General features: G+C 40.4%; 1 protein-coding gene across 2 annotated transcripts in view; it reads right to left on the bottom strand.

The window, feature by feature from the left end:
- The window catches only part of TRPM6 (transient receptor potential cation channel subfamily M member 6), a 141010-nt gene extending 117467 nt beyond the window's left edge, over positions 1–23543 (bottom strand). Inside the window, exons 1-3 of one of the 2 annotated variants that reach the window (XM_060100901.1) lie at positions 23472–23543; positions 3315–3394; positions 1123–1161 (exon numbers count right to left, since the gene is read on the bottom strand). In XM_060100901.1, the coding sequence (XP_059956884.1) occupies positions 1123–1161; positions 3315–3394; positions 23472–23504 (152 nt within the window). In that variant the 5' untranslated portion in view covers positions 23505–23543. Of the gene's footprint in view, positions 1–1122; positions 1162–3314; positions 3395–7023; positions 7042–23471 lie in introns of those variants that run through there. The other variant, XM_060100902.1, reaches the window with a different exon arrangement.
- Positions 23544–26167: the final 2624 nt, after the last annotated feature.

The following is a 26167-nucleotide window of genomic DNA, read 5'->3' on the forward strand; positions in this document are numbered from 1 at the left end:
ATATCATCTCAAACCAGTCAGAATGGCCATCATCAAAAAATCTAGAAACAATAAATGCTGGAGAGGGTGTGGATAAAAGGGAACACTCTTGCACTGCTGGTGGGAATGTGAATTGGTACAGCCACTATGGAGAACAGTATGGAGGTTTCTTTAAAAACTACAAATAGAACTACCATATGACCCAGCAATCCCACTACTGGGCATATACCCTGAGAAAACCATAATTCAAAAAGAGACATGTACCAAAATGTTCATAGCAGCCCTATTTACAATAGCCCGGAGATGGAAAAAACCTAAGTGTCCATCATCGGATGAATGGGTAAAGAAGATGTGGCACATATATACAATGGAATATTACTCAGCCATAAAAAGAAACGAAATTGAGCTATTTGTAATGAGGTGGATGGACCTAGAGCCTGTCATACAGAGTGAAGTAAGTCAGAAAGAGAAAGACAAATACTGTATGCTGACACATATATATGGAATTCAAGAAAAAAAAATGTCATGAAGAACATAGGGGTAAGACAGGAATAAAGACACAGACCTACTAGAGAATGGACTTGAGGATATGGGGAGGGGGAAGGGTAAGCTGTGACAAAGTGAAAGAGCGGCATGGACATATATACACTACCAAACGTAAGGTAGATAGTCAGTGGGAAGCAGCCGCATAGCACAGGGAGATCAGCTTGGTGCTTTGTGACCGCCTGGAGGGGTGGTATAGGGAGGGTGGGAGGGAGACGCAAAAGGGAGGGGATATGGGAACATATGTATATGTATAACTGATTAAATTTGTTATAAAGCAAAAAAAAAAAAAAAAAAAAAAAAGACCAGGTTACAAATCAACTTGTCGAGAATGCTATTGGATATATTCAAGCGTTGTAAACTCATTAATCACAAAGTCCCTTACCACTCTGATATTGTAATTTCCCAATAAACACTATAGCCCAAGAGAAAAAATAAATAAATAAATAAAATAAAATTTTAAAAAATCTTAATACTTAAGGAGATTAAGAAAAATCCTCATGTAAGATGTACATCAAAAGGAAGGATTGTTAATTAATGCAAAAAAATAGATGCAACTTCAGAGAAATACAGAAACATAGAACTGTTTATCTGTCTTACCTGATTAAATTCTGACAAACCTGGCATCCTGCAGTACATCTAAATTAAAGAAATAAAACCTCTGTTAGTTTTTTAATATATTTGAAAACATATTTAATGCTTATACAGTAAATATCTGTTAATCTTCCATAATCTGGAAATCAGGGTTTACTGAGTACTCATACATCATCTCCCAAATATCCCCATATGTCATTTACCATATATAATTACACTACAGCAACTATGATCTAATTAACAGAATACTGAGTTTGGAACCAAAATATCTGGATTTAAATCTCAATGATTTAACAATTCCTCTAAGCCCCAGTTTTCACATCTGAAAATAATATCTGACCCATACAGTTATTAAAAGGATTAAGGGTGATAATATACGTAAAGTGTCTTATAGTATCTGGTACATTGCAGGATGTATAATAATGGTGGCTATTATTATTATACTATGAACATAACACAGAATTCCTGAGAATTAAGTAAGAAAACATACATATACAATTTTAAAACCCTAAAACACTATCAAACTGAGGAACAGTTGGTATGATTATAATAATTATCTTTATTAATCTCTTTTTTATGATTCAAAAAGCCTTCTGGATTTGGGAGTTAGCATTATGATCATCAGTGATCATATTTTAAGTGTGAAGAAGTTTTAACTAGAAGAGAAATCTAGGTAAAATAATGGAAGAAATTGTAGTGTTCATAGAATCAATCATTCTAAATTATTCAGAGATGAATATTCAGGTCTTTCACTTCTTCCTGTCCCCAGCCTTTTAGAAACCTTTTTTCTCAGAAGCTTCACTTCAACAAGTTCCAAATGAGAAAGAAAAAGACGTTGTAATCAAGTCTATCAGATTTGTTTCTTATTAGGAGCTACAAAAAGAATCAGTAAAAGACAAACCTTTATCTAAATTTAAAATAGTGAACTACCACTCTTTTGCTGTGCACCATAAGGAAGAAAACTGCATGAAAGCCACAGTTTTGAGAATCTTACTAGGATCTAAGAAAAAGGCTGGCATGGAAGGAATAGCCATAGTCATCCACCCATTTTTTACAATCACAAAATAAGAGAGACTGCTTTTTTCCCATAAACAGTAGTATATCTTCGACCATTCATGGAATTATGATCACTGATACTCTTCTTGAGTCTGTGGGCTAATGACCTATAGTTTACCACTTTTCATGAGGTTCAAGGTGACTGTGAAGATGATTTTCCATTTACAGAGCAGTGGAAGCCACCTGAGCTCAATGTGCCTTCTACTGCAGCCACTATCATATTATAAAATCTCATAAAAGATGAAGGGAAAAAACAAGGTTACCCTGCCTTTTTATTCTGTAAACATTTTATAAGCAGGTAAAATGAGGATTTCCAATCACGCGGCTTACAAGCCACAGGTAACTCAAAGAGGGTGGGACTAGTAAATATTTAACAAAGGCAAAGAACACTCCTTTAGTCATCATCCCCAAAGAACTAGAATTTCAGTGGCCTCACCGTGCTACCTTTCATGAGCATACAGCTGTGATTTCTAAACTTCAAATGAATGTAAGGCCAAATGCTCAGCAGAATCTAAAAATAGAGTGGTCCCCCTAATTAAAATACTGCTCTCTTATTTTCCTTTCCTTTTAATTCTTTTCCCCCAGGGCAATGCTACCCAATCTTAATTTCATGGACCCGATTACCCTGGGGAATTTTCCATAGACCTCTCTTCCTCTATCATTCACTGGCTGCTGTTTTGAACTTTGTTCTACAAGTAGAACTTCCAAAGGGTTGTCAAGAACTCAGAATAATCAAACTCAAATCATTCCATTCTGCTGCCCATTATCTGCTCAAGCAAAAAGCCTGCAGGAGGAAAAAATTAACTGTTTGCATAATCTGAGCATGGAGTCCTGAAATATCCCAGTTACTATATTCACAGACACTTGGGGATAAGGAAGTCACACTATTTTGAATATTCAATACTCAAAAATTGTAAATTTTTTATCCAAACCCGGTGGAATGGACGTAGCACTAGATATTTCCCTGGTATCTATCCTCCCAGGAAGAGGAACAGGAGCATCAAAGATAAAGCAGCAGAGTGAAATCTACCACAATATTAACAGTGGCTCCATCAAGGTAAACAAGTCATACCTCTAAATTTCAGTAAACAGTCCTCCAAGTACTGTTGCTTTAAAAAGAAAAATGTAATTAAAAATTGTACCTGTGAGGGTCTTTTGAGTTGGGTATGATTTTGTTACATTCTCTCTTGTTGAACACTCCTTCAATCCAGGATTTCTGGGACTGAATAGAAAAATGTCACTATTTTCATAGTCTCATTAAATGAGAACACAGTATAACCACAGTAGTCCAGGTAGGCAAGATATACTTAAATATAATAGACCCTAATTAAAATGCCAAGACCAGCCCCAAACCCCTAAGCATTTATTAGTTTCTATTACAGACAACATAGACACAAATAAGCCAATGTGAACACAAAAATATTCACAAAGTTAATTGGTCCACAATCTCATTTTAAGTGAAAGATCCCTAAATGCACAAAACTCTACCAAGGAAGTAAAGATATAGCAGAAGCATTCTCTTAATTCTGCCAAAAGTCACTTTTAAATCTTGTACCATAACCCTACAGAGTGAATATTAAGCTCTCAAACTTCAGAATTCTCACTTATAAAGTCCCACTTTGGCTAAGATTTGACAGGAAGCTGGAAAGAGTGTCAGAGGAGAGATGTAACCTCAGCAAGATTCTGTAAAAGAGTTCAATCTAAAACAAATCTGGAGGATATGTAATGGAGAACATCACACGTGTGCCCTCAGAAGGGAACTTAACTGAGAAACTGATTTCCCATAAATGCCTGCTTCATAGAAGACGAGACTTATTTCCTGACCAATAACCATATGCCAAGAATCTCTCCCCATCCTCAAGACAATGAATTTACTGCTTAGACACTGGCTGGATGTCTCCCTCTTTGCACTCCCTGCCCCAAACCCTCAACAGACTCGCCTATAGCTTGCTACAGCATGCATTTCCCAAATTGCAATTCCTCTGCTATTCCTGAATAAACTCAATTTCTGATCATTCAAGCTTGCCTCAGTTTACCTCTTTATTTAGGTTGACAATTTGATACACATTGTATAAGCATGGCTTACCATTGGCTGAATTTCAAAATATCTGATTTCATTCAACAAATATTTTAAAATAGGCCTCCATATGGCATGCTGGGAATTCTATGGCAAATAAGACACAGTTCTTACTCTGAAGGAACTTAGAATAAAAAGAAGGAAACGGATAACAAATTGATATCATTAAACTTCATGTGTAACATTTACCTATTAAAAATGGCTCCAGGGGGCTTCCCTGGTGGGGCAGTGGTTGAGAGTCCTCCTGCTGATGCAGGGGACACGAGTTCGTGCCCCGGTCCAGGAAGGTCCCACATGCCGCGGAGCGGCTGGGCCCGTGAGCCATGGTCGCTGAGCCTACACGTCCGGAGCCTGTTTTCCGCAACGGGAGAGGCCACAACAGTGAGAGGCCCGCGTACCGCAAAAAAAAAAAAAAAAAAAAGGCTCCAGGGACTTCCATGGTGGTCCAGTGGGTAAGACTCCACACTCGCAATGCAGGGGGCCCAGGTTCAATCCCTGGTTAGGGAACCAGATCCCGCATGCGTGCTGCAACTAAGAGTCCCCATGCCACAACTGAGTCCGCATGCCGCAACTAAGACCTGGCGCAGCCATAATTAATTAATTAATTTTAAAAAAACAACTCCAAAAAGGGTCCCTAATTTAGCAGCCTATGTATACAAATTAAGCAAGCTATGCTCAACCACTCCCTTCTTTTAAAAGGCTAGACAGCTGAGTCTAGTAGAACGATGTGGGCAAATTACTTTCTTCAGGCCTGTTTTCCCGTCTATTAAAAAGGAGATAATAATAACAGTAATACCTCATTGGGCTACTGAAAGGAATTAAGGCTTAGATTTCTCCCTGGGACTTACTCGGGCTCAGTAAAGCTTAGTTATTATTAATGGTAATATCAAAGGTAAAAATTCACTTTTTGGTTGGTAGCATGGGAACTTAACTTTGATGTATTTTTTTCATAGAAAAATACTTCCTGACCTCCAAATCTCCCTCCTAGGTCCTCTCATATTACAAACGAATGACTTTTATGGGTCCATTTTCCCCCACTAGACTCCAGCTCCTACAGGCCCCATGCCAGTCATTTCTGTTGCCCGGGGCCCAACCCAATGATTGTTGAATGAGCAACAAAATGCACACACTTAAAATAGAACTTCAAGAATCCATGTATACAATTTTCTCTCCAAGGGTATAAACAGGAAACCTGTGCCATAACAAGAACATGGAAACTTTCCTCCTGCAACTCCCATATCTTATCTCCAAACTACAGAAAAAGAAAAGCAGGCTTAATTTGCAAGTGTTTCAAACAATTCTCAATTTAGAACTTTACTTTTTCCCCCTACCTCATAATGGTAGCCTTTGCAATATACTCTTCAGCACATATGGAAGAGGTCCCCTCATGTTCAGTTCAACAGAGAACTATTAGGAGCCATATGTTTGTTAGCTCTCATTGTCATTGATGGCAGAGAATATGTCATTTCTGCAACTATCATGACAGTCTTCAGAGACTGGGTGTTTTTTATATACTGGGGCAGGAGAGTTGTGTTTTAACTGTGGTTGTTATTTGGGGAAGGGAAAGGCAGAGGATAAAGGAGGGAAATAGTGCTGGTCTCAGGCTGTGTTGGCACAAACAGTTTGCCTTACCCTAAAATATAATCAGATTTTACATACAAGCCCAGGACTGGGGAATAGCAAAGAAATGTCCAAAGACTAATCCTCTAATGGTAGCTATACATGAATTAATTCCTGATGTCACTGAAAGTATTTCTACACTGGGGCTTTTTAGGGTTTCCAGATAACAAATTCTTTCTCAGGGGAATCTCTGAGAAGGAATAGTCTTACAGGCATTCCTTGATTAAAAAAAAAAAAAAAATCCTTCTAAATGTGCATGGATTTTTTTTTTTTTAACATCCAGGGGACTGTTGAAGGGCACACAGTTAACAAGTGATTTATTTTCTTTTTTCAAACTTTTTCATACTTAAAAAAAATCTAACATTTAAAAAATACTTTTCCAGGTGAAACTGACTACTTCCTTTTTATAGCCCCCACTCTATCTTATATACATCACAGCACTCACAATGCTTAACTGCACCTACTCAGTTGTTTTTTTCTTAACATTATTGTAATCTACTTCAAGATTAAGCATTAGTTTATTTATCATGGAATCTATAGCATGCAGGGAAGCACCAGAATGGATCAAATAGAGAAAATATTTTCAGACTCCAGACTGACATTTTTTATTTTCTCTACACAGTCCCTCCCTTGGAGCAAGGACCTTTTCAAACTGAGTGCCAGGCAGATGGATTTCCACAGTGCACGATCTGTTGGCTGGGGAAACTCATCAGTGCAAAGCCAGCCTGTATACTTTGAAGACTCAGCTCAGCGTCTCCTACAGGGTTTTGTCCACAATCTAAGGGATACCTTGGGGGACTCACTTGATCCAAGATTAAGAGTCTCAGGCAAAGGGCATCCAAACCTAAAATAACCCAAACCCAAGGATCTGGCTCGCCAACACTGCCACAAGTTGACCTCACTGGTTTTCTGGTAAATAATCTTTCCAGAAGGCAGCATTTAGGAGTACTTCATAAAGAACACAAAATACCCTTACATATTTTCTTCTTTTGGGTAGTTAGAGGGCACTATTTGCTGGTAATGATTTCTTTTTTCTTTTTTTTTTTTTTCTTTTGTAACATCTTTATAGAATGTCAACTAAATAACTCACAGTTCCCTAAAATGCCACTTCTCCTGTTTAGGTGAGAGATTTATATGAAATTTTCATATACTGCCTTGTTGAGCAAAAGCATTTAGAACTTCAGAATGACTGTTTAGATTATATAAACTCATGAGTACATGAGTAAAACATTTATGAATTCTCCACAGAGTCTAATGGGGAATTAGAAGAACTCAACAGTAACCTACTTAGTAGAGCATATCATAAAAGTTCAAACTAAAATGTCATACCCCGGGCTTCCCTGGTGGCGCAGTGGTTGAGAGTCCGCCTGCCGATGCAGGGGACGCAGGTTCGTGCCCCAGTCCGGGAAGATCCCACATGCCGCAGAGCGGCTGGGCCTGTGAGCCATGGCCACTGAGCCTGCGCGTCCAGAGCCTGTGCTCCGCAATGGGAGAGGCCACAACAGTGAGAGGCCCGCATACCGCAAAATAAATAAATAAATAAATAAAATAAAAATGTCATACCCCATCCCTCCACTCCCCAGATTGGTGAAAGCCCTCGTTATGTTAGTCTAAAATCACAATTTCAAATGGCAATGAGAAGACATCCTTTCCTCTGTTTGTCACACATGCTTCAGCCTTATTCAGCATCCTAGGGAATTAAACTTGCAAACAAGATGTTTATAATTTCAGATCATGTGAAATCATTTTGATAAGAAGGTAAAAGGAAATGGGAGGTTTCCCTTATGGGTGTTCTTTACAACTGCCCGTGGAAAGTGAAATAGAGAGTTTAACTGAATGCTGGGCCTATTTGTTGTATAACCACTCTAATCTATTAAGGTTTCCAAGTTAGATATACTCAATTTCCAATTTCCACCCAGCAAAATATCCACAAATATGCTATCCAAGTACACAGATGGTCTTCATTTATGCTACAAATATCTTGTTAAATTATCCAAAACTTTACTAGGACTACATCCAAGTGAACTACATAGTTAAAAAACAATTTCTTGGAGTGAAGCTTCACTATTGGTGGAGTTATACTCAAATAACTGACTTTTAGAAAACCCCCCATCCTCTGAGACAATAAAGCCTTTATTAGGAATTACAGGTTAAAGGCAATTTCATTTACGTCATCCATAGTAAGGTTTATTTGTACAACGAAGATTACTTGTTTCATTTTCTAAGTGTAACACGGCAGAAAGAACAATGCTTCTTGAAATTCCATGCAGACACATGCCACGTATTTAACTTGGACAAATTCAAGATCTTTGCTAAAAGACAGAGAGGGCTTATCATATTGAGTTAAGTCAGTCAGACAAAGACAAATATTATATGATATCATTTATATGGAGAATCTAAAAAAGATACAAATGAATTTTTTTACAAAATATAAATAGACTAACAGACATAGAAAACAAACTTATGGCTACCAAAGGGGATAGCGGGGATTGGGGGGAGGTGGGGAGGGATAAATTAGGAGTTTGGGATTAACAGACACACACTACTATATATAAAATAGGTAAATAACAAGGACCTACTATATAGCACAGGGAACTGTACTCAATATCTTGTAATAATCTATAATGGAAAAGAATCTGAAAAAGAATACATGCATATATGTATATGTGTGTGTGTGTATATATATATATGTAGCTGAATCACTTTGCTGTACAGTTGAAACTAATACAGCATTGTAAACCAACTATACTTCAATTTTTAAAAAGTGGAAAATAAAAAAGAATGAAAGAGGACTAGAAGAAGAAAGGTGAGAAGAAGATATAAAATGCTGAAGTATGGACAATATCAATGCCATTCCACATTCAGGAGTGTAGTATGCCCAAGAGCAGCAGTTCTCAAACTTTTGGGGTTTAGGACTCCTTCACAGTCATTAAATTTACCAAGGACCTCCAGAAAGCTTTCACTTACAGAGTATAGCTACCAATATTTACATATTCAAAATTAGAACTGGGACTTTTTAAAGTATTTACCCATTAGTTAATTTAAAAATAATTATGGTAAACCTATTACATGTTAAAATAAGTAACATATTTTTCATGAAAAATATTTTTAAAAGGTTTATGAAAAGAGCATTGTATTTTTTTTTTGCAGTACGCGGGCTTCTCACTGCCGTGGCCTCTCCCGTTGCAGAGCACAGGCTCCGGATGTGCAGGCTCAGCGGCCATGGCTCACGGGCCCAGCCGCTCCGCGGCATGTGGGATCTTCCCAGACCGGGGCACGAACCCGTGTCCCCTGCATCAGCAGGCGGACTCTCAACCACTGCACCACCAGGGAAGCTCCGAGCATTGTATTTTTGTCTGGCTTAAGACAGCTGGATTCTCATATCTGCTTCTGCATTCAATCTGTTACAAAGTGTTTTTGGTTGAAGTATATAAAAAGAATTGGCCTCACATAGACATGGAGTTGGAAAAAGGAAATAGTATTTTAATAGCCTTTTTAGATATTATGGATTTGTCATGTAACGTCAGGAAAACTCCACTGTATGCTCATGATAGAATGAGTAAAACAGGGAAATAATGTACTGTTATAAAAATAATTTGGGGGGACTTCCCTGGTGGCACAGTTGTTAAGAATCTGCCTGCCAGTGCAGGGGACACAGGTTCGATCCCTGGTCCAAGAAGATCCCACATGCCGTGAAGCAACTAAGCCCGTGCGCCACAGCTATGAGCCTGCACTCTAGAGCCCGTGAGCCACAACTACTAAGCCCGCATTCCTAGAGTCTGTGCTCCTCAACAAGAGAAGCCACCGCAATGAGAAGCCCTTGCACGGCAACGAAGAGTAGCCCCCGCTCGCCGCAACTAGAGAAAGCCCATGCACAGCAACGAGGACCCAATGCAGCCAAAAGAAAAACAATAATTTGGGGACTTCCCTGGTGGTCCAGTGGGTAAGTCTCCGCACTCCCAATGCAGGGTGTCTGGGTTTGATCTCTGGTCGGAGAACTAGATCCCGCATGCATGCCGCAACTAAGAGTCCACGTGCTGCAACTGAGTCTGCGTGAGGCAACTAAGAAGTCTGCATGCTGCAACGAAGATCCTGCATGCTGCAACTAAGACCTGGCACAGCCAAAAATAAATAAATATATTTTTTAAGTAATAATTTTGATTTTGAGGACCTCTGAAAGGGTCTCAAAGATCCCAAGGAGTTCCCGGGGATACCACACACAAATGAAAGGCCACTGCCCCAAAGTGACCTCATAGGCACTAGGGTTGAGTGTGAGTGAGAGACAGGACCTACTGTTTCCTGGTTGGTCTCAGGTCCCACATGCACGTCTTAAGTCTGCCCATCTCATCGCAATGATTGCACTGTAGTATTTCAACATCCCCTATTTAATCTGGTGCTCAATTGAAGAAAGTTCCAACATAGAGAAAAAGCAATTAGAGATCAAATCTTCACATACTTCTCTTTCTAAGCAATGTAAGGGACTTTTGAAGGATAATTTTGACTGCATTCATTTTTAACTTAACAGCTGACTTTAGTACCTACCACATCCCTCCTCCCAAAGATGTCATTGAAGAATGATGAGTGTGGTTACCAGCCCTCCAGAACCCATAGGCAGCATATATTCTATCAGCTTACCCACCCTTCCTTTAAAATGTTGATACCGCTAAGAATAATAGCTTCATTCATTCATTCATTCATTCAAAATACTTTGATGGGCATATCATATGACTGTAATAAAAATAAATAAAATTGTGTCCCAAAGACCAACACCAAAAGAGAAGAAACTATGTTTACTAATAGATACCAAGTATGGCATAAGAGCAAGCTGTGGGACTCCTTGGAAGTAGAAATCCCTTCTGTCTGCCAGTATTTGGGGAGTCTTCATGGAGGACACAAAACTTAGGAAAGTCCTTGAAAGATGACAAAGGTTTTGAAAGGTGGTTGATGAAATTCGGTGGTGGTTAGAAATGCGGAGATTTAGGCCTGGGGGAGGATTCAGAGGACAACGATGTTAAGGCATGGCAAAAGCCACAGAGTCACTGGGGAGCAGAGAACAGAGAAGATAAAAGAGCCAGGAACCTCTGGGAGCATCTAAGCATAGCGTGTAGAAGAGTTCAGGGAATAAAAACAGAGAGTTACTAATCAGGATGGTAACATGATACCTGAAGTTAAGAAGGGAGAAAGTTTTTCTCTTTAATAAAAATGTTTGCATTATTACAAAAATAGGTAGTTTCAAAGAAAAACTGAGAAGTGTTTAATATTGAAAACAAAGTAAGGAGGACATTTTTTGTCCATGACAAACAAATAGATTGAGAGAGAGTCAGGAAATAGGTTGTAAAACAGAGGGGAAAGTGAGTGTAAGATATCCTTGGGAGAAAGAAATAAAAACAGCCACTAGATCAACAAAGTAAAGCAAAAGCCAACGTTAACGTAGACTTTCATATATGCCAAGGGCTGGGCTAAATGCTTTATGCGCTAGCTAAAGTAATATTCACAACTGTGAGATAAATACAGTGATTATCACCTCTACAGAGGAGGAGCAGTTTCTATCAAATACCAGCACCAGCATTCTTTTACACTATGTTTAATAGGCAAAGTTGAAAGAAAGTTTATCTTATGTTAAGAAAGTTTGAACCTTGTATGTAGATAAAAGAAAGTGAAGATGCAAGAGAGAATAAAAATGACTTGAGACTTTGGGGGTGGGGAGCAGGGGAAAAAAATGGTATAAATAGCCAAGGAGGAAGGCTCAGCCTTGAAGAAAATGCTTCCTCTTCTGACAGACGCAAGGAGTGGAGTGGCAAACTTTCCCTTCTTGGTAGTTTTGCCCCAGACCCTATAATCAATGTCCTATAGAAAGTCATAGACCATTTAGCTCAGACGGCTGCAAATCTCAGCATTCTCCTTTGCTCATCTTAACCAGAGAGAAAGGAAGGCAGGAGATACGCATGCAGTCACAGTGCCCCTTTCTATTACCAGTTCTCTACAGTACAACATCAGTACAGTACAGTATGTATACTATGAACCACAAAGCATATGAAATGCTCTCTCAGTAGAGGATCCACCAAACTTAAAAGATAGACGGAGAACACCAGTAGTATCCCACTGATCACCCTATGGAGAAACTGCCACACAATATTCCAGGAATGTCCCTCGTATACTAACCAAAAAATGTGTGCCCCAGGTTATGGGGGTCTGCAGACAATTAAACTGAGGCAGTAGGAATTTAGAGTAAAAAATAAGAGTAAATGTAATTGGAGATTAATGGGCAGTCAGGGCAAGGTATAATGAAAGGAAAGGAAGTGGGTAGCAAGAGCAAGGTGAATGTTTTCTTCTCTAGTCTGTAAGAAATCTCTATCAGCAAACTGGAGAAATACTGTTCTTCCTGGGTAATTCACCCCAGGGGTTGTTAAAATAATTTCCAGCCGTCCAGTTGTGCAACTGTAAATTTTCATGAGCATTCCTCTAGCTACATTTAGGTACTCCACTTCCATTAAAAAAATTAATTATAATTACTTTAGGTAAACATTTTACAACTGTGTGCCTAACTGCTACGTAGCAAAAAACAAACAAAACATATTTGCTATAATGTTATAATTGTTCAGATGCCGCTCTTAGTTCTTCTACTTTAAGCCTGTACTCTATCATTCATGGAACATGTAAGCCAGGCCCCAGTAACTTTTTCTTAACAGGGAATTTTGCAAATGGTATAAAAGCTACCACTACAACAGATAAGAAAGAAGAAAATGTTTTCTGCTCATACAAGCACATGGAAGTATTATGACTCTCCAGAACAGACAAACTATCCATTGTTTCCCTAAATATATTAAATCAAGGATCATCTTTGAGGATATCACACACTTGTTTCCACAGGATGCAATTTTGATAAATTCTTTTCCAAGAGTTTTCTACCAGTTATCAACTAAGAATATTCCCTCCCCTAAATCTTATATCTTAATATAAGATTTTTACTTTTATCTTTAGGATTTTTTAACTTAATTTTAAAAAAATTCTTTGAGATGTTTAACTTAATTAATTAATTTATTTTTTTAGATGTTGGGGGTAGGAGTTTATTAATTTATTAATTTATTTATTTTTGCTGTGTTGGGTCTTCATTTCTGTGCGAGGGCTTTCTCTAGTTGTGGCAAGCGGGGGCCGCTCTTCATCGCAGTGCGCGGGCCTCTCACTATTGCAGCCTCTCTTGTTGAGGAGCACAGGCTCCGGACGCGCAGGCTCAGCAGCCGTGGCTCACGGGCCCAGCCGCCCCACGGCATGTGGGATCCTCCCAGCCCAGGGCCCGAACCCATGTCCCCTGCATTAGCAGGCAGACTCTCAACCACTGCGCCACCAGGGAAGCCCCTCACTTAATTTAAAAGATAGAAATCGTAAAGATTTTTATCTTAATTTAAGCTGAGAGATTTAGGGTAGGGTACAAATCAGGTTGGTTTTTTTTCTTTGTCTCAAAAAAAAAAAAAATCACATCCAGAACAAACAATTCCCCTAAAATTCAAGGAGGAAAAAGATGTTTTAATGGAATGAGGGTAGTCCAGTAAGTTGAGAATCAGAAGTCTGTCAGTGGGGTACCAAGAATTCTGTAACAGTTGTTGGCAGATAGGAAATCTCATTTGCTAGGAAAAAATTTCCCAACTTCTGCTTCTGGCTGTTATACTTGATTTTCAAAGTTCCAGTGTTGTTGTTTAGAAACTCACTGTACTTTTGATGCAATTCAGGAAGGAAAAGGGAACATAGCTACTGCACAATGCCTTTCTCTAAGTCATTGAGAAGCCAAACGACACAACAGGTTTTCATTTCCACTGGGTTTTGATTATTAAGACATTTCTTCTGCATTTAATTTCTTCTGCTATTTTAAGATGAGAAGAAATATACTCTATCCATAAGGAAGAGACCTTGAAATGACCTAAAATGGCAATTCTAAAAGAGTGATTAAACAAAAGAAAAGCAGCTTTTTTCTTTAAAGAATGTGTTGCTCAAATGCTCACCTATTTTGTGATTGACTGTATTATAAAGATGAATGTTCTACCTTAGTCACCTCCAGCTGCAAACTGAGTAAGACTCTCTCCCTTGACCAAACTTGAGTCAGGCTCTTTCTGACTTGAGTCCTCTTTCTAACTAGGCCCCAAACTTGGGCTCTGTCCTTGGCCCACTTAGTCCATTTTTATCAAGAATTCTGCTGAGTTAATTTAGCAAAAATCTCCCACGCTTGCTATCTGATCACTCTACTCTGGCTCTCCTTCAGCAAGAATCCTGTTGAGTTGGTTTAGCAAGAATCCCCCTAGCCTTGATGTTTCCTCTTGACCCTTCTCCATCCACTGACCCCATCTTGCTCCTTGGCAATAAATCTCCACTTTCCTCGCAATTGGAGTTGAGCCTAATCTCTCTTCCCTCCTGCAAAACCCACATTGCAGTCATTTTTTCTTGACTGGTCTTCCTTGCTATCTTTAACAATGTCATGAAAAATTTTTCTTTAACAAAATCCACATGTCACACACACACACACACACGAATCATTATCTGTGGGTCAAAGAATAAAACTGACAAAATATTGGGATTCCAATAATTCTCAGAAACTCTCTCCTGGCCTGAACCTTACAGAGCTCTTCCCTTCACTTAAACTGAAATGAAAGACTCTGACATCAAGGAGACCCCACAGAGAAGGGCCTCAGAGGTCCTGCTCTGGGTAAATGGCTCCTATTCCTTCATCTATCACCCTGCTTTTCACACTCAGTATTTGCTGAACCCAAACACCAGCCAGCAAGATGCACTTTCCATCTGAAATGTCTCCACTAAAAGAGCTGTTTCTCAAAATGTGGTTTCTCTTTCAAAGGTTGTGGCTGTAAGGGACTTCCCTAGCTGTCCAGTGGTTAAGACTCCACACTTCCAATGCAGGAGACGTAGGTTCAATCCCTGGAGAGGGAACTAAGATCCCACAGGCCGTGCGGTGTGGCCAAAAAAAAAAAAAAGGTAGCGTCTATAAGCAGCTCAAGAAACCAAAACATGAGCCGGGGAGGCTTGCCTCTTTATTTCATCCAAGAACAAAGAGCCAATCCGTAAAGACTATGTCAATTCACTGACTCCCTCCTAGTTTGTCTTTCTTAAGACTGTCTTAGGGGATTCCCTGGCGGTCCAGTGGTTAAGACTCCACACTCTCACTGCCCCGAGAGGGCCTGGGTTCAATCCCTGGTCGGGGAACTAAGATCCTGCAAGCCGTGCGGTGTAGCCAAAAAAAAAAAAAGACTGCCCTAAAGACTCTAGCTAATACTATAAATCGTTTAAATCTTAAGACTTTGAACCCTCTTTGTTTCAATCCAACAATATCACTCACTTGACCTGATCACAGAGCAAAACTGCCCACTTGGAACCTGAGTTTCTCTAGGCCAGATAAGGACAAAGATTGGGGGGTTTGTTTTTTGTTTGTTTGTTTTAAATCACTTTAAAGCAGACACTAACAGTGGTGACAAAGGTTAGACAGGATTAACTGATCCAGCCTAAGGATCTGTAAAGTACCCTCTGGACTTAAATCCTTCTAGGAGGCAAATTCTCTTTCCAAAGATTACAGATTCATTTTACAAAAAAACTCTTGGCTCTTTAAAAGATCAGTAGAGGAAAACTATTTTTTCCAGAAAGATGAAAGCTGTTTTCATATGCAAAGACCAACCTGCTCCACTATAAGCTAATAACCTGTTCTGTTCTATAAGATAATATAAATAGTGGGTAGCTTAGTCAGTTGGGTTACTGTAACAGAATACCATTGGCTGGGTGGCTTACACCACAAACATTTATTTCTCAACATTCTAGAGGCTGGAAGTCCAAGATCAGGGTGCCCTCATGGTTGAGATCTGGTGAGAACCCTCTTCCTGGTTTACAAAGGCCACCTTCTTACTGTATCTCCACATAGTAGAGGGCACTCATCTCTCTTGTGTTTCTTCTTATAAGGACACTAATCCCATTCATGAGGGCTCCTCTCTCAAGACCTAATTACCTCACAAAGGTTTCACCTCCAAATAGCATCACATTGTAGATTGGAACTTCAACATGTGAACTTTGGGGTGGGGCACAAACATTTAGTCCACAGTAGCAACTTAAGAATTTATTCAGCACTTTCTACACACCCACCTGACCAATGCAAAGCACATTGTTTATATTAACTCTGCCCAAGAGCATGTGGGAAGTAGGTGCAGTTATTATCTCCATTTTACAAATGAGGACACGGAATCAGAGAGGTTGAATTATTTTTCCAAGAACACAATAGCTCATAAAAATAACACTAGGATTCAAACATAGGCAGTCAGATTCAAGTTCACGCCCTTAACAACTTCATTTCACCATCATTTACCCCCAGGATTTGCACCTGTATTAATCCTTGAAGCTGAATAGTGTTTTAGGCTTTACAAATCACATTCCTGAACACCTGATCCTCATACAAATCCCATGAGGTCCTTAATAGATAATAATGAGCAAGATCAAGCAAATGAAGTGCCCAGAAAAATCTTCACTTTATACCACATCCTCTGTGGGTATCCTTAGACCCATAGAGAGATATCAAGAGGGTCAGAAATCCCTAGAAACTGTATAACAACTTTTGTGTGGATATGAAGATGGGCATTTCTCATAAGAAAATCTCAAGAGCTGGATCAAAAATAAGTGCCACACTAAGGGTCTGAATACACTCTTCTCCAAAGAAGGTATACAAATGACCAGTGAATACAGGAAAAGATTCTCAACATCGTTAGTCATTAATCATTTAGGTGCAAATCTAAACCACAATGAGATACCTCTTCTCACCTACTAGGATGGCTATAATCAAAAGTTCAGACAATACAAAGTATTGGCTAGGATGGGGAGAAACTGGAACTCTCATAGATTGCTGGTGGTGATGTAAAATGGTGCAGCTGCTGTGGAAAACAGTCTGGAGGCCCCTCAAAAGGCTAAATATAGAATTACCATATGATCCAGCAAGTCCATTTCTAGGTGTCTACCCAAGAGAAATGAAAACGTATGTCCACACAAAAACCTGTACACAAATGTTCATAGCAGTATAGACAAAGAAGCAAAAACAACAAAAATATCCATCAACTGATGAATGGACAAATAAGATGTGAGGTACCCACACAATGGAATATTATTCAGCAATACAAAGGAATGATGTACTGATACATGCTATAACACGTACCAGTACTTGAAAATGTTATGCTAAGTGAAAGAAATCAGTCACAAAGTCATACATATTGTATGAGTCTATTTATATAAAATGCCCAGAATAGGGAAATCTATAGAGGCAGAAAGTACATCAGTGGTTGCCTAGGGTTAGTGGAGATGGAGGGATTAGGGATTAACAGCTAAGGAGTGTGAGGGATGATGAGTATGTTCTAAAATTGACTGTGGTGATGGATGCACAACTCTGTGAAGATAATAAAGTCATTAAATTGTATACTTTAAGCGGGTAATTATATGATATGTGAATATATCTCAATAAACCCGCTAAAAAAATTTTAAGGGGGGAGTGGCACAGACAGAAAGAAAGAGAGAAAAGCCCAAAAATAAACCCATAAATAATTTGGGTTTAACCATAGTAGAAAACGAAATACAGATATACTTCTGCTCACAGGCAGAAAGCAGGCCACAAATGTGTTTTGTTCAGTCCATAAAAGTGTTTTCAAAAATCTTTGAAGCAACTAGTAAAATGTAAAAACCCAGGGGTTTCACATTCAAGAAAGAATCTACACATCTGCATTTTCTCAACAAGGAAAGTTTAAAAAATAAAATTTAATTTAAAAATAAATAAATAACCAGAATCTGGCAATACTAGGCTTGCATTCCAACTTTGCAACAATCTGCTAAGGCCAAGGGTGGGCAGCCATTTTTAGACAGAGCTTACACTGACCAGTAAGCCTGAGTGCCCAGCAGGTCAGGTTTCCACTCTACTTTGAGTTTTTGAGTCGATTATCTATTGCTTTTATCAGATTGTCAAAGGAATCTCTAACTCAAAGCACATTCAGAGCCCTTAGAAAGAAGTGGCCCGCAAATAGTGGCCATTTGCTTTACATTTAAGGAAACCGACCTAACTTGCCCGAGGCCAGGAGAGTGCTGCAAGCAGCAGTAAAACTACTTTTTCTGACTCTTGGTTTCTTTCATTACTCTTCTGGCCACCCTGCTGATATTTCTAGAGAGTCTACAATTACTATATCCTGTTCCTTTTTCTGCAGCAACTGAGGGAAATTAGTGAGAAAGGAAAGAACTTGCTAGACATTCCAAAATGGCATATGATTTTCAGGCTCTATGACCTTCTAATCACAAGCAAATTTTGCCTGGACTTAAATCTCTCTGGTTTGTGTGGGCAACCTGAGCGGTCCTCCTGGCCCATAGCCCAAGGAAGATAAAGAGAATGTTAAACTCTCAGGACAGGGAAAGACTCCCAAGACTGTGTTTTCTCCAACGTTACCAGTAGCCCTGCTACAGAAAGCGCAGGTTGCTAATAAACAGGAATGGTTCTTCCCCTGGGCCAGGTGGTTTGCTCATGTCAAAAATGACTATTTACAAGAAGCTCCGAGTGCACAATAGGCTAAGTGAGAACTTTGGTTGTTCATAGTTATTCACCCCACTGAGCTTTGAGTCTGCCTGGAAAGAAATTCTATATGATGCCCACATATAGCTGGGAGAGGTGGAAGAATAAAGAACCACCCAATTCACCAGGCTGATCTCTCCAATCAAAACTCATAGCATATTTGCAATCCCGGGATATCTGACCCTTATCCAATCTTGGAGTGCTTCAATATCCAGAGCCAGCAAATGGCAGAGGATCACTGCACATCAGGCCAGGGCTGGAAAGCAAATGCCAGCTGGGAAAATGCAGGAAAACCAGGGCTAGGGAAGGTACCTGTCTGTGCCATGGACTAAAAGTCGTCTTTTCCAATCAAAACAGACCAAAAGGTTCTTGCAAAGGCACGTGCTTACAAAGCCTGAGAAAGAATGAAATCTCTAAGGCAAACAAAATGACCATTTCTCACTGTTCCCAACTGTGTAACTCTGAAATAGTCTCAAAGTTTATCTGTGCTATAAACAACTTAGGAACCTTTTCCCCAGAGATAGGGAAATGCCAACACTCGTGGAAAAAGGAAAAGCAGCATTGGGCTGCCCCCAACAAGGGGACAAGCTAAAGGTTCTGGTGCCAAGTCCATCAGAAGAGCTTCCAGGGCAGTGCATTGTTACCCACTACCCAAGCCCTGGAAAAACCATGATTTCAGGCAAAAGCTGAACCCAGCTGAAAGCAGATTCAATCATGAATTCAAAGTATAGGACATATCCCACTGTGGAGTTTGAGTCAAAATTTTCTTATTTTTCTTTAAATTGTGGTAAAATACACATCATGTACAACTTACTATCTTAGCCATTTTATAGTGTGCATTTTAGTATTACTAACTGTATTTTTATTTTTGTGCAATCAATCTCCAGAACTTTTTCATCTTGCAAAAATGGAACTTTATACCCATTAAACAACTTCTCATTTCCATGTCTGCTCAGGTTCTAGCAACCATCATAATACTTCTTCTTTCTGTCCATTGAACTACTTTAGACACCTCATATAAATAGAACAATTCAATATTTGTCTTTTCATGACCAGCCATTTCATTTTGCATAATGTCCTCAAGGTGTATCCATGATGTTGCATGTAACAGGATTTCCTTCCTTTTTAAGGCTGAATAATATTCCATTGTATGTATATATCACATTTGTTTATTCATAAAATCTATTTCTATATCTCAGGGATATGATTCTGTTGCTCTGGTGGTACACAAGTTATGGAGTTCAATTTGTAATGGTCATGATTTTATACAGAGCAAGAGACAGACAGACAGACAGACTTGATTGAATGATGTTTGTACTCCAGCAGAGGAAAAACAAGCTAACTAAAGCTGCAGCTGAGCTCAGTTATCATCTAGAACCATCTCACTATCCCTCTTTACCTCAAAAATAAGTTTTGTTAACTGTATATTCCCAGGTCCTGGGAACAGGACTTAGCATACAGTTGACACTCAGTAAATATTTGTTGGCTGAGTGAATCTAGAAGAGTGATTGCTCAGAAAATGCTATATGCTTGATCTTGATTGATCCAGCTCATCTGAACATATGAGCCAAGAAAGGATCAATATGTATTCACATGGAAAGATGTCCAAGAACTATTTTTAAAGGAATCAGGTTGCATATCAATAAACAGTATAATTCCCTTTACGTAAAAGCAAATGCACAAATCAAAACAATAAATACATATGTATATAATAATATACCTAAATAATATGCTACAAACCCAATGGTTTGATTACCTCTGGACTGAAGGGCAATGAGGACAAAGGATAGAAAGGGAACTTTCTGTCTGAATTTCTATTTGTAGTGTTTTAATTATTTACCAAAAGAACTTATTTTTGTATTGTTAGTGGAACTTTTTTAAGGAAAAAAAAATCTGGAAGGATAATATGTCATAAGAATACATTGATTCATTCTCATGACATATATAGCACAGGTAACTCTGCTCAATGTTACCTGGCAGCCTGGATGTGAGTGGAGTTTGGGGGAGAATGGATACATGTATATGTATGTCTGAGTTGCTTTGCTATGCACCTGAAACTATCACAACAGTTAATCAGCTATACTCCAATATAAAATTTAAAAAATATTTTTTTAAAGAATATGTTGATTCAGTTTACCTTACATGTACCCTTTCTCAAAGACCTACTGGAGAATGTGCTCCACCAAAACAATGGGAAATAATCAAGAAAGGAGAAGACATGGGATACAAGAAACAGGATCCAGCATAAGAGAGAGGCAAAGGGAATCTCCAAAATGATGGTAAAAAGAGAAGTAACAGCTGTGTATCCAACATCAAGGGCTACTCTTTTGGACAGGTGAAGCAGGTTAAAGAGCAGTATTCAACAAGATAAAATTGACTGAAATAGCTGTTGCACTGGAAGATCTTGAGAGAAGATTTAGACAACTGGCAAAGAACCTGTGGTTAAATTAGTGAAAACTCCATAGAAAATTCTGCAAACACACACAGAATGACAGCTCTAGGGGAAAACAATAGTAAGGAAGGGAAAGTAATCATGTAGTACATAATCTGGTTCTTAATAGTGGATAGGAAGGCATAGTAATGTTGACTGAACTAAATGTTGACCTAAATAAAAATTATGAGTTAGCTATATTCTGAAGATAGATGGAAAGAACAGGAAGGATGCATGTGAGTGGTAGGTGAAGGAACTCAAAAGAAAGCTAAATACTAATATTCCACGCTGGAAAGACAGTACATGATGACCAAACCTGAAAAATCAAGAGGAAGCAATATAAGCATTATTTAGAGACCAAAGAAGTCAAGTTGGCTTTTAGCCAACTAGCTAAAAGAGATGAACATGACTGCTCTTTCTGAAAAGAAGAAAATGATAGAGGTTCTGCTGTTTTTAGTAATGAACCTTATGGAATTATTTGTCTCTGAACTATGTGTATATACAACTTCAGTCAAACTAAGAAGTAAAAAAGAGAAAAATCACAACTGAGACCCACATCACAATACCTTACCTAACCGTTTTTTTTTTTTTTTAAACAGGGAAATAGTTGCTGTGTAGATTTCTGATGTGACACAAAGAAATAACAGTTACAGGTAGGATGGCCACTTTCAGTTCCAATACTGGATGATTCTACCAGAAATGTGAAGAGAATCATTCTGAAAATGGTTGGGCTTTCCAGCCTATATGGAAAACCCATGATAAAAAACCCAGGGCGAAAGGAAAAGAGGCAAGACATATTTCAGGTCCAATATTTACCAAATGCTTGAGTTTTGGCATAGAAGTCCTGCCAAAAAGACTTAGCTATGATAGAGAATTGTAAATGGGCAAGATAAGACCAAAATTTGTGGCAAATCACCAATATTCTGCCTGGGTCTTTCCCTCTCCTCTGGGGTACAATCAACTCAACATGTTATTCACACCCTTGTCTATTAAAGCAAGTCTAATACTTTCTGAGGGTACTAATCCCCAATTTTGGCCCCAGAAAGTAGGTTCCTGCTGGGTTCCACCTCAAATGATTTTCAACCCCCCGACCCCGTGGTGGTGGTGGTGAGGGATACCTAAGAAACAGTCAGATTCTCACCAAACCCAGGTGTCAGTCAGGCCAGAGTATCTAATGCTTTATCAGTTATGGAAGAATCCAAAGCAAATGAAACACCAAAATTTGTACATAGGGAGAAAGAAATTGAAAAACTCAGTTCCCACATTGGTAGTTAATAATGAACCACCCTCTCCCTAGGAACAAATGCTCAAAATCCTGCGTATGATATCCATATTCTTAGTGTTTTAAAGCACTTGCCCGGGTTCCAATTCTAACTCCGTTCTTCTCCCTCAGCTTCATTTTCCTTTACTGTTAACCGGTGGGGTGGGAGTGGGTGGGTGGTGATACTTAGATCTCACAGGATTATTGCCTGGATGAAATAATAACAACCAAACTTTTGCAATCTGCTAAATATGTTACGCATTATTCTAAGTGCATGGCATATATAGCATCTCATTTAATGTTCAAATTATAACTTTTATCCCATTTTCCAGATGAGGAAGCCAAAGCACAGAGGTTCAGTAACTTTCTCAAGATTGTAGCTAGTGGTGGAGCAAGGAGGCTAATTAAGGTGATCTGGCTCCAAAGAAAGTACCAACAACCGGACTATGCCGAAATGCAAGAAATAAAATGTGCACCATAAATGGTACTTACTCACACACCATGTGTTCCAGTCCAAAAAATAGGTTAAGTGACAGGCAGTTTGAGGCTTGGCAGCCTTACAAGAGACCAAGGCATGACCAGGGCCTCCACTCCTCTCCCTAACTCCCCAGGCTCCCCAGAACTTCCTATCGCGCTTGGGACTTAGGGCTTCGAGGCTGCGAGTCCTGGTGGCTGGAGGTAGAGGGTGGAGCGGAGGCGGGGGGAGGGCGGGGGTAGGGGGAAAGGCGGTTGGGACGCCGGCGTTTACCTTGACCTGCACTCTCATCGCTCCGGGAGTCCGGGGCGCGGGGACGCGCAGAGGCGCAGACAGCGGCCTGGGCACTTCTCCCGCCGCCACCGAGAGCCGCGACGACGTCCCGTCCCCTAGATTTCCGCCGCCCAGATGTGGCGCTCCGCTACGGATCGAGCCTTCTCTCCTACCCGCAGCCGACTCACGCCACGTCCGGTCTCTTCCGCCACCGACCCAGAGCGGAACCACAGAGCTGCCTCCTCTCCCGGTACGTGTCCCCACCGCCCTAAGCAGAATCCCCCGCCCCGTTAGGTTTCCGCTCGGATACCACCTCCGCGCTGGCCCCATTCCAGCTCCGGCAACCGGGCTGTGGGGCGTGCCCTTAAGTAAGTGTCCTACGGTAGCCGAACTCTCAGATATGTTAATCAGACCCGCGTGGAGACCACAGGACTTGAGCGCAGGTATTTCGTAAATCCCAGCTATGCCAGATCCTAGTTAGATATCTGGTGGCTGGCCCCACCTAAAGCACCCAGGGCCCTGGGCTCAGATCTGGTAAACCGCCTAAGACGCTTTGCCCCGCCGGCTGGCAGCCCACCATACCTGTAAGCGCTCCTCCGCAGAGCGAGCTGTCATCCTGGACTTGCAGGCCCGCCGCCAAAGCCTCGTCTGAGCTTCTGACTTATGGAGTCAGATCTGGGCTCCACCTCCGCACGCTGCCTTTTACAGCCCTACGGATTTGTCACAATACCTTTTGGCCTCAGTTACCTCCCGTGTAGAAAGGAGGTGATTCCGACCTTACCTGGATCAAAGAGTAGAGGAAAGGTCAAATGGGATTTTCATCATCATCACACATGTATTTAATTGTGCTGTTACTGTTGAGTCAGTGTGGTGCGGGAGGACACAGGAGGTTTAACCTAGCAACCGGCAGTTTACTAACTGGGAGTTACTGGCTGTTAGGTGACCCCTCTGGGCCTGGGTTTATCTACACAGTGGGAAGGATAGCGAATAAATCCCCTTTCCTCAGAGGCTATACTGAAATCCATAAAATACAATCAAAAGCTTTGTGATTTCTGTTATTTTCGGTGGGCTGCTCTGGCTAGTCAGTCTTGATTAAGGCTGTGGTCAGTTACTACAGGTGAATCCCAGTATGTTGGCACAGGTGATGCTCACTTATTACGAGTGTTGTAATTAACAATGCTAGCCATTCATCCCTAACTGACTTCAAATTAGAACCACCTATCCTCTTAGTCCATTCTGGGCTTCTGCCCAGTGAGCTCACATTTGCTGACACTTTTTTCAGCCTGATTTCTTAATGTGGTTTTAATTTTTGTTAGAAAACTTGAACATCTCATATATGTATTAACATTTTGTTGTTGTTTGTTTTTCTATTAATGCATTTAATCTCATTCTCCTTGACCCAGCTCCCTCAAAATGTTAATGATCTGTGAGCAGTTAACAGATTCAGAAGCCCCCCTAAGGCAAGTAAGCACCTCTTGATTGGTGTTTCTCCATACATCTCCCCTGTTAGGTCTGTCCCAGCACTAGAGACTGGGAGTTCTCAGAAATCTGCAGACCCACCTAGAAGACTAGACGTTTGGAACTCAAGATTCTTAAGTGTTGGTGCACTGTAATTACCATCTTCCAGTTTAAACTCTTTGGTAAATTTACATGTTAGGATGGTCACATATTCTTTTCAGATCAAGCTTCAAGGCAGAGAGTCTAAAATATCAGGACAATTCCAGGGCTTTAGGTATCTGGTGTGCTAGTTTGCAAGCTGCCTTTGGTTCCCAGGCTGTATCAGAAACACCTGAGGCATGTGTTAAAAGTGCAGATTCCCTAGCCCCACCCCACCCCACCTAGACCATCTGTATCAGAATGTCTAGGGTGGGGCCCAGTAATCTGTATCTTTCACAGGCACCTCACACAACTTGAAAGCTTGTGTAAAAAAATCTCCTGGCCACAAATATACCTTTGCCAAGCAGCTAGCAATGAAATTTAAATTTTAGGGTGTTCATTAGTAGTCTAGTGTGGTTTAATTCAAGCCAACAAATATTTCCTGAACACAGACTGTTTGTCAGGCATCCTGCTGGGTGCTGGGAAAACAAAGATGAATACGACATTGTCCAGTCTGCAAGGAGGTCGAGTTTATAGAGCGAGGAGGGACAATCAAAAGTGAAACCATACCTGGGGCACCACTGCTAACACTCATCAACATAAACAGATGTTCTCACTTGTTTGCCCTCCCCGATCCCCTTCTCCCTCTTCCCATTCTTTTCTCCTATGTTTTCTTCTTTATCAGATCTTCGTTTTTACCCTGAACATTGTAAATGTTTTATTCCTGATCTAACGTGGTTTTAAGACACTACTCTAACGTTTAAAGTCAACCTAGTGATTTCAAAATGGAGGGAAACAGCTGATTTTTCAGCAGAGAAAAATGGGTATGAGAACATTTTTTTAATATGTGAAGATCTTGGGGCTTCCCTGGTGGCGCAGTGGTTGAGAGTCCGCCTGCCGATGCAGGGGACACGGGTTCGTGCCCCTATCCCGGAAGATCCCACATGCCGCAGAGCGGCTGGGCCCGCGAGCCATGGCCGCGGAGCCTGTGTGTCCGGAGCCTGTGCTCCGCAACGGGAGAGGCCACGGCAGTGAGAGGCCCACGTACAGCAAAAAAATAAAAAATAAAAAATAAATAAAAAATATGTGAAGATCTTTTTTGTTCGTTTTTGTTTTTGTTTTTTGCTGTGTCGCATGGCTTGCAGGGTCTTAGTTCCCCGACCAGGGTTTGAACCCATGCCCTCACAGTGAAAGCACATAGTCTTAACCACTGGACCAGCAGGTAATTCCCTATATGTGAACATCTTGATGAGTCCCAGTTACTGGAGACTACTAAGGAATAGTTTCTAATATATGCACTCTTCTCCTAAAGAAAATTGTTAGAAGCTTGGATTTGGTTTTGGTTCATTTTCATTTATTTGGATGGGGCTGAGGGTTGTTGGGGGATTTGCACAGTAATACTTCCCAGCCTCTCTGGACAGCCCAGGGGGAGAAAACTGAGCAATAAATAACTCTATTTCTGGGACTTCCCTGGTGGTGCAGGGTTAAGAATCCGCCTGCTAATGCAGGGGACATGGGTTCGAGCCCTGGTCCGGAAAGATCCCATATGCCGCAGAGCAACTAAGCCTGTGTGCCACAACTACTGAGCCTGCGCTCTAGAGCCTGCATGCTACAGCTACTGAAGCCCCCGCACCTAGAGCCCGTGCTCCACAACAAGAGAAGCCACTGCAATGAGAATCCCA

This window comes from Mesoplodon densirostris, chromosome 6 (genome assembly GCF_025265405.1).
Source record: "Mesoplodon densirostris isolate mMesDen1 chromosome 6, mMesDen1 primary haplotype, whole genome shotgun sequence".
Lineage (NCBI taxonomy): Eukaryota > Metazoa > Chordata > Mammalia > Artiodactyla > Ziphiidae > Mesoplodon > Mesoplodon densirostris.